General features: G+C 37.6%; 1 protein-coding gene across 1 annotated transcript in view; it reads left to right on the top strand.

Moving 5' to 3' along the window:
- LOC107739876 (uncharacterized protein KIAA1522-like) overlaps positions 1–9900 on the top strand; it is a 34850-nt gene that overhangs the window by 7025 nt on the left and 17925 nt on the right. The window contains exon 2 of the mRNA XM_016552103.1: positions 9018–9266. Within this exon, the coding sequence (XP_016407589.1) occupies positions 9026–9266 (241 nt within the window). The 5' untranslated portion in view covers positions 9018–9025. The remainder of the gene's footprint in view (positions 1–9017; positions 9267–9900) is intronic.

Below are 9900 nucleotides of genomic sequence, written 5' to 3'. Positions count from 1 at the left end.
CTGTAAAATTTACGGTAAAAAAACGGCAGCTGTGGTTGCTGGATTTTTTACCGTGAAAAACATGGTAGCGACGTTTTAGGTTTTACGGTTTTAACTTAAATTTACAGTTAAATACCGTAATTTCATTAACTGATATAATTATTAATATACCAACCTATTGAAGTACTGAAATCTGTTTTGTACCTTTGTAATACACTGATAACCACCAAATGCAGGTGGTGATGAGAGTCACATGATGAACCAAAGCCCATTACAAGCAGCTTTTAAATAATAACATATATAGAAAGTGCACAGTGTCATTAACACAAACACTAAACACCATCATGGTAACACACATGAAACTGAAATAATGCAATAAACATTAATTTAACAACATTAGGTGTAACACACAACCCTAATATACAAAACTGATAAGAAAAAACTAAGAATAAACTGTTATTTCAACAAAAAAATATCAAATTTGAAATGTAACAGGGAATTCTGGGAATGTCAATTTACAGTTATTCACTGTCAACCGACACTATTCAAATCAGTAATTTGATTACATTTTCAGAGTAACTTGCCCAACACTGCTAATGTCATACTGTCCCAGTTGAATTCTTAAAGGTATTTCACTAATATAAGTGTCCTGAGAAATCGCACCTGTCCAGCAAAAGTCGGTGCTCCAATCAGAAACTCTGTCTGTCTGTTCTTGAAGGTTTGTGGTTGAATTCAGCAAAACAGTTGAAATCACTTACTGTAACTGCACCTTTAATTCAAAATTGAGAGAGAGAGCGAAAAAGAGAGCACAATCTCTTTTAGGCAATGATGATGATCATTTTCCCACGCTAGCAAATGTTGCTTTATTCAGGGGGAATTAAAACTGGTTTTCTTTGGCAGCCAGTGTGAGGTAAAGTGACTGACAATTGTCTGGTTTTGCCCCGGGGCATCCTGGGTTGTAGAGTAACCCTCAGTAAACCTTCAGCTGGCACAACAGACCGTGAGCCAGTGTGCTGCCACCCTGCAGCTGATTGATCACTGTGATAGCTTCATCAAGAGCTGGGAGTGGGAGATTTTATCACTTTGATGTGTGTGTTTGTGGAAGATTATATTAGTACAGTGCTTGAGCAGTTTTAATATAAAACTCTTGATGAAACAGGCTAATCTGACGCTTAATCATTATATAATCAGCCCTGATACCTGAAGGACTAATTGAGCGTGACACACTCCTAATTAGTGTATGTGAATAGTTTAGTAAAACATAATGAAAGTGAAATTGTTTTGGATTATATCAGCATGACACAGTGAGACGGTTCTTGATTTATGAAGATAATACAGTGAAACAGTTCTGATTTGTTTGAAGATAATGCAATAAGGCGATTCTGGATTGTAAGAGGATGATACAGTGAGACATTACTGATTTGTTTGAATTTAATACAGTGAGACAGTTCTTGGTTTTATGAAGATGATACAGTGAGACGTTTCTGATTTCTTTGAATATAATATGGCGAAGCAGTTCTGAATTGTTAGAAGATGATACCATGAGATAGTTCTTGATTTTATGAAGATGTCACAGTGAGACAGTTCTTGATTTTAAGATGATGTCGCAGTGAGACAGTTCTTGATTTTAAGATGATGTTGCAGTGAGACAGTTCTTGATTTTAAGATGATGTTGCAGTGAGACAGTTCTTGATTTTAAGATGATGTCGAAGTGAGACAGTTCTTGATTTTAAGATGATTTTAAGATGATGTCGCAGTGAGACAGTTCTTGATTTTAAGATGATGTCGCAGTGAGACAGTTCTTGATTTTAAGATGATGTCACAGTGAGACAGTTCTTGATTTTATGAAGATGATGCAGTGAAACTACTAGAAACTACTACTACTAGATCTCAGTGCTGCGTTTGACACTATCGATCATAACATACTTCTAGACAGACTGGAAAACTGGGTCGGGCTTTCTGGGATGGTACTCAAATGGTTCAGGTCATACTTAGAAGGGAGAGGTTTTTATGTGAGTATAGGAGAGCATAAGTCTAAGTGGACGTCCATGACATGCGGAGTCCTACAAGGTTCAATTCTTGCACCGCTCTTGTTTAGCCTGTATATGCTCCCACTAAATCAAATAATGAGAAAGAACCAAATATCATTTTCTATTTTTAACTGTCTTAAATTCATTTTAAATCAATTTTAAATCATTTTCAAAGTTTTTAAATTCCTTGTTTTATTTTTGTGATTATTTTTTATGATTATTTTACTTTCTTTTATGTAAAGCAGTTTGAATTACCATTGTGTACGAAATGTGCTATATAAATAAACTTGCCTTGCCTTGAAACAGTTCTAGATTGTTTGAAGATGACACAGTTAGACAGTTCTTGATTTTATGAAGATGATACAGTGAGACGTTTCTGATTTCTTTGAATATAATATGGTGAAACATTTCTGAATTTTTAGAAGATGATACCATGAGATAGTTCTTGGTTTTATGAAGATGACACAGTGAGACAGTTTTTGGTTTTATGAAGATGTCACAGTGAGACCGTTCTAGATTGTTTGAAGATGAAACGGTGAGACAGTTCTTGATTTTATGAAGATGATACAGTGAGATGTTTCTTGATTTTATGAAGATGGCACAGTGAGACAGTTCTAGATTGTTTGAAGATGATACAGTGAGACAGTTCTGTATATTTTATGGAGAAGATACAGTGGGACTGTTCTGGATTTAATGAAGATGGTACATGAGACACTTTTGGATTTTAAGATGATACAGCGAGACAGTTATGGATTGTTTGAAGATGATACAGAGAGACGGTTCAGGACTATTTGTGTTGGGACTGTAGCAGCTCCATTAAAACCCAAACATTAGTAATCTAATGGAAGAAGCATTGTGGAAAAAACAGGATGAGAGAAAAAAAGACAATGATGGAAGGAGAGGTGGAGCTGGAGAAGGAACCCACAGGAATTATACAATTAGCAGTCTTTTAGGAATGTTACTCCTGCTCTCAACAAGCTGCTGCAAATCCCTAGAACACGCACACACATACACAAAACACTGAACAATAGCACAGATCTCATCTAAACGTCAGTGTTTTTGTGCAGATGAAATCAGACTGAAATTTGATACGAATGTCAGCACACACCTCTAAAGTTTGGAAATTAAATAGTGATTGTATTTCATCGTCATAAGAAACACACTTCTATCCACTGGATTTCTTTCATGTCACACGGATATCTGATATAAAAACATACCTCAGGTGGTCTTCTCGGATTCATGTGTTTTGTGTCAGTCTGTGTTGTTGTGTGTTATTGTGTTAATGTACTGTAATGGTAGCTGTGAGGAAAGACAGACACTCCCATCGGGATATAATGTGCAGTTAGCATGACAGCTATCAGCACTTTCCTTCACTGTTCCCCAGAAGCACTGCAGTGACCCTCAGCACTTAGGAAGGAATTCAGTTCCTTAACCCTGAATTCCTTAGGTTTGGGGCTTAGAAAGAAAGGCGTTTCCTAAATGCTCTTACAACAGTCTGCGCTTGAGAGACACAAGTGCTCCTGTCTCACACAGTTGTGATGCTGCACGTAGTTGTGCACGTAATGTCTTATGTGTAACCATCTCAAGATGCGTATCTCATGAGTGTATGTCTCATTTCTTTGACTGGAAAACCCCTGTGCACGATGTGTGTGTGTGTGTGTGTGTGAGAGAGAGAGAGAGAGAGCGAGAGAATGCCAGTCTGTACCATCCACCTGGTGAACATCGTGCCATGAAAATAGTGGAGTCAAACTGTAGATAAGGCAAGCATGGTTCAATTCTGCATGCGTGTGTTCAAGTGACCACAGCTTTCCTGGTTAATACACCTCAGGCAATTTATCTTCCAGATTTACCTCCATTTCCTGTAACCCACATGAACACACACCCTCTCCTGCTTAGCACACCTGCGCACACACTACAGCAGAGATGATAAGCCAGGTGTCTTGCACAAGATCTCTTGCGCACACACACCTCACACTTAGTTAGAGAGTGTAGCTGCTAATCCTGCCGAATGTACACTAACAGTTTGGGGTCAATAAGATAAAAAAAAAAAAAAAAAGAAATTAATACTTTTATTCAGCAAGAATGCATTAAATTGATCAAAATTGACCATAAAGACATTTTATAATGTTAAAAAAAAGATTATAAATGTTTTTTTTTTTTTTTACATTTTATTAATCAAAGAACAATGAATAAAAATTCCACAAAAATATTAAGCAGCACAACTGTTTTCATCATCAATGATAATAAGAAAAAGGAGCACCAAATCGGCATATTAGAATGATTTCTGAAGGATCATGTGACACTGAAGACTGGACTAATGATACTGAAAATTTTACTTTGCCATCACAGGAATAAATCATATTTTAAAATATATTAAAACAGAAAATGGTTCATTTAAATTGTAATGATTTTTCACAATATTGCTATTTTTAACTGTATTTTTGGTCAAATAAATGCAATATGCAAATATTTGCATTTAAAGGGGTCATATGATGCTGCTAAAAATAACATTATTTTGTGTATTTGGTGTAATGAAATGTTTATGCGGTTTAAGGTTCAAAAAACACATTATTTTCCTCATACTGTACATTATTGTTTCTCTATGCCCTGCGGTGTGGTTGACTCTTAACTTTTATAAAGAATATCTCTTTGGATTTGAGACTTTAGTCTTTGCAACTTTACAGACCTTCTTTATGCACCAAGAGCTTGTAACACTCCAAAGAGAAATGAAAAATTGAAATCGCATCATATGACCCCTTTTAAAATATGCAAAAAACTGAGTGAAAACCATAGGCAAAAAATTCCACATGTTTCAAACATTAGTATATGATATATTGTTGTCACATGACACATGCTGCAAGTTAAATTGTTGTTCAGAGGTCAGGGTTATCTTGTGAATCTACTATTGAGTAAAGAAAGAGATGTTAAATCTGATATTACTACTGATTCATCATCACACTTAAAATGAAAGTCAAACCGTCCGATCGCATTGCATCTTACATTTTGGCAAATGTAGTATGCCATCTGTGCACAGTATGCACACTGCAGCAGTACGATAACAAAGCACTGCTAAAATACTAGTGCAATTCTGTATCCCATAATGCAGTGCACTCAACGTTCCATTTCCAGTGTGATAAACAAACAGAATTTTTTTGTTTTGATTTGGAATTAAACCACACCATGCTGGTTTTGTTTGGCCAGAGGAGAACTGGCCCCCTGACTGAGCCCGGTTTCTCCCAAGGATTTTTCGCCATTTCTGTCACCGATGGAGTTTTGGTTCCTTGCCACTGTTACCTTTGGCATACTTAGTTAGGGATGCATGACTGATTGCACAGACACTATTGGAAGAGAGTGGAACTGGATGATGACATCACTGAATCATCAATGAACTGACTTTAACTGGAAAAATGACTCTTTGTTATTGTCCTCTTCTTGCATTATTGACAAACTATTTTCCTGTTTGACACTGTAAAGTTGTTTTTACACAATCAGTATTGTATAAAGCGCTATACAAATAAAGGTAAAATAAATAAATACATTTATTTGATTGGACTGACGAGAAAGCTAACTGCAAAACAACAATCTGAAATGATGATAACATGCATCTAATGAGGTCATGTGACCTAAATAACACACAAACATACTAGTGCTTGAAATGTTTATCGCTGTGTAATGTGTAGTTTCATATAATGTTTTTTTTTTTTTAAGTAGGCAGTAGTCAGTTTTTGGGGAATACCACAAAAACTTTTTGTTTTTGAGTACAACATTTGAATCCACCCTAAAAACTGTTGAATCACATGACACACAGACACACCTGTTGGAATAGCAGTGCATTTTTCTCAGAGCTGTGAGAGTTTCAGTAAAGTGTACAGTACCAGTAATTGTCTGCAAGTGTGCGTGTGTATGTGAGGATTAGACCACAGGTAGAACATCCAAACAAAACAGACCTGTGATGCCATGCAAATGAGTTCCTAACATGTATATTAAAATAACTAATGTTACGTAACTGAATGCAAATGAATCATCTGCAGCTTGCAAAGAACATGTGAGTCAGTGTTTATAATGCTGATCCTGGATCAAACTGATATAATTACAATGAAGAGTGGATAAAGTCTATGGCACCGCTGCATGGTGGTTCTGCTCTGTTTGTTTTTGCACATTTCCATGGTGACGGAGTGAGTCAGAATGCTGCACTCTGATTTGTCCGTTGACCTGCTAAACAGAGCTCTGCAGCCACGTGAGAATGTCTTGCTCAGTCTCACTCTCACACGTGAAATCCACTCGTTTCCTCATTTTTAACATTGTGTTAGTGTGTCGCTGTACATTTTCTTTTCCTTTTTTCCAACATTTGTAAGTCGCTTTGGATAAAAGCGTCTGCTAAATGACTAAATGTAAACATCCCTCTGTCTCTAGCTGTCCTGCTTCGAAGGAGCTCTGTTTATGTTAAACAGCATAATTTTCAAGTTGCTGTTTACTTTATGCCTTGTGCATTCATGTGAAGTTCTGCTCTTTGTGAATGTTTGTGCATTTCTGTTAATTGAGTAAAATGACCTCCCTTGGTAAATACATCTGCTGGGTGTGTATATTCAAGATATAATGCCTTGTGTTTTAATGTTTTACACATTATGAATGTGTGTTTGTGTGTATCTGTGTGCAAGGGTGGAGCCCATGACTAGGTGTTCAGGAATGAGACTCAAGTGCAATTTTGGTGTACAGTGTACATTATTAGGGTCAGACCCTGATCAATGCAGACCACCGATGTCAGTAACAATTCCACTTTTGTTTTGTGTTAGAGACCTCTTTAGAACAAGAATCATTTTCCCTTTAAAGCAGGCTGCCATTGAAGTTTTTTTTTATGGGATACAAGTAGCAGTACTGGTTTATTTGGTTTCGTAAGACATGTTCAAAAGGAAAAAATAAACAGTTTTAAAAGACTTATAGTATGTCCTTTTTATAATAATTGGCCCTGGATTTAAATCCAAACTTAATGCCCTTTCACACTAAGAGCGATATCTATAAAGGTAACTATAGTGCACTGCAGTTATGTTGTCTGCCTCTTTAAAGGGTTAGTTCACTTCCAGAATAAAAATTTCCTGATAATTTACTTAACCCTATGTCATCCAAGATGTTCATGTCTTTCTTTCTTCAGTCGCAAAGAAATTAAGGTTTTTGAGGAAAACATTCCAGGATTTTTCTCCATGTAATGGACTTCAATGGTGGCCAACGCGCTGAAGGTCCAAATTGCAGTGTCAATGCAGCTTCAAAGGGCTCTACACGATCCCAGCTGAGGATCAAGGGTCTTATCTAGCAAAACGATCTGTCATTTTCTTAAAAAAATAAAAATTTATAGTTGGATTCAGTTGGATTGAACCAACTGAAAAATAGTGATCAGGTAATTGACCCTTCACAAAGACCCGCCGCCCTTAGTTACTGTTGCTATGTCTGACAAGCAATGGCATTCTCACACCACACATCATGTTCTCACGCAGTGAAAAATACATTGCGGCGCAAAGAGGAAACTGACCACACGCCGACAGACAAGACAGAGCAGGTTACTTTTGGTATGAAACAAAGTCTCAGCTTTTTAATTTTGTAATTTAAGAAATTCAAACAACAAATACTGTTTTGTGGCTCCTTAAAGGTGCAGTTTTTGTTATGCTGGTTGAAAGTCTCTTCACATCCCGCTAGCAATCATTAAGTTAAGTGGTCTACATGTATTCATCGGTATTTATATATTCTATGGAAGGCATAGGACCAAGAAATGTTCATCCAATCAAAACGCTCGGTCCGAGCGTTTTAATTGGCTTTCCTACCTGTCTGTCAACATAAGTATTTGCATACCTCTGCGCACCCGGCTCGTGCAGACATGATACGGCATCTGCGCATTCACGCACGCTGTGCAGACAGAGCGAGAATGGCAGACAAACATCAACAACCCGATCTTCCTTCCTGGTATTGTAGTACTTTTACTAACTGTACTATAAAGTTTTCTCACCGGTGAATGACACATGATGTAGCCCAGCAGTTCCCAATTCCAGTCCTCGTGCCCCCGCGCTCTGCATATTTTGCATGTCTCGCTTAGTTAACACACCCGATTCAGATAACCAGCTCGTTAGAAGTGAGCTACGTGCATGAACTGTTTCGATCGATATGATCCCTACATAGTGTTCATTGCTCCCTACTCCCTGAGCAGGAGAAATCCGCTGAAGTTTACTTAACTTCTCATTCACGGATTTGCGCTGCGCAGCGTCTGGATGCGAGGGTGAGAGGACTGGAATTGGGAACTGCTGATGTAGCCTATTGTAATGTTGTCTCTGGTATTCTGGTCTGTGAGCGTATTGCGTTCAGGGGGCGTGCCTTTGGACGGCGATTGCAGGGAGGGTGGGACATTCGCTTTCAGTGCTATCAGGCTAAACCACTTTACTAGTTATAGCAAGAAATAAACATGAACGAACATTAGAAGGTATCTTGTTTCAACCACAGATGATGTCAATACACACCATTTTTCAAGTTCAAGTCCACCAACGTTAATCTACTCTCCTGTCTGGTTTGTTTGTTTGGACAAAATGGTATTGGATTCTGCGTTATGATTGGTCAGATAGGCTGTCAATCAAACTCCCGGCAAAAGGTCAATTTCTCAGAACTGCTTTCTGCATTACTGAGGTCTAAGGTTGAATTTCCAGCATTGCCAGACTTGAAGAAAGGTTGATTGTTTAATAGTAGATTAGCCTATTCTTTTTTACTTTTCTGTAACTTCTGCTTTTCCCATAGAGATGCAGCATTTGAGCGTTTCATGATACTGAATGAAATAATTATTTGCCTTTCGTATGGCATATATAAAAATGTGTGAAGACGTCTACAGATGACCGTTGATATGTTTTGAAGGGTGTGAATACTAGTGAGCAATTCCATTTAGGGTTTGGTCAAGTGTCTAGGTAATTTACAAACTTGACAAAAACAAGCTTTAGAAAACAATGACTCATGTGAATTATTTCTGTTTTGTGGCAGGCTGCGCAATGTCATCTGGCCGTGAGTCTGTAGGGGATCTGATTCCCCCAGATATGCTGCAGGTGTTCCATGAGGAGTGGCAGGGTGGCAGGGGCAAACGGGGCAGGAGAAGGGCAGGATCCTTCAGCCGTGCTTTCAAGTGGTTGAAGAGCCAGCGCAGGAAAACCCGCCGACGCGCTACAGAGATTCATGGAGACCTGCTCGCCACTGGATCACCTGTAGAACTACCAAAATCTACACTTATAGCAGGTAATACTTTTGCTAACATGTACTCCTAACAACAGTGTTTCCTTAGATGTCCATCATTCTTCAATGGTGTAAGGGTTTTTGTTTACTAGTGGACCTGTTTCTTTTTTCTTTCTTGCTTGAAAGACTTGTTTTTATATTAGCCACTAGTTATTAGAGCTGTCAAAATTGCTGAAAAACTAAATTCGAATTTTGTACTTAAATATTATCAAAATTCGAATTATATTTTAATTTAAAATGCATAATTTCAGTTAGGGTGAAGAAAAGCTTTTGGCTTCTCTCCTGAGGCCACAAGAGGGCGCAACATTCAAAGCATAAGATAACATGACTATATGCGAAAAAAAAAGTGCATAATGTTTAAAATAATGTTTATAAACCAATTATAATTAAGTTGCTTAAACAACTATAAACAAAACAGCATCATATATGTATGCATAGTTTAATACAAAGGGCGGAAAGCCAATCACACAGAGTACATTTTTCATTTAAAAACATGAGATGCAGTGGGATGGGGAAAAACCCACCATAAAGTCTCGATATATGTTTTTTTCAAAGTTAAACTTACATTATTTTTACATGGCTTTCTAAACATGCGGCTCTTTTGTGCGAGACGCAAGTGCAACGCTGATAGATGTCC

The sequence above is a fragment of the Sinocyclocheilus rhinocerous genome, unplaced genomic scaffold (genome assembly GCF_001515625.1).
Source record: "Sinocyclocheilus rhinocerous isolate Xijiao unplaced genomic scaffold, SAMN03320098_v1.1 scaffold1156, whole genome shotgun sequence".
In the NCBI taxonomy this organism is placed as follows: domain Eukaryota; kingdom Metazoa; phylum Chordata; class Actinopteri; order Cypriniformes; family Cyprinidae; genus Sinocyclocheilus; species Sinocyclocheilus rhinocerous.
The sequence above is the reverse complement of the archived record's forward strand: the minus strand, read 5'-3'. Positions and strand labels throughout refer to the sequence as shown.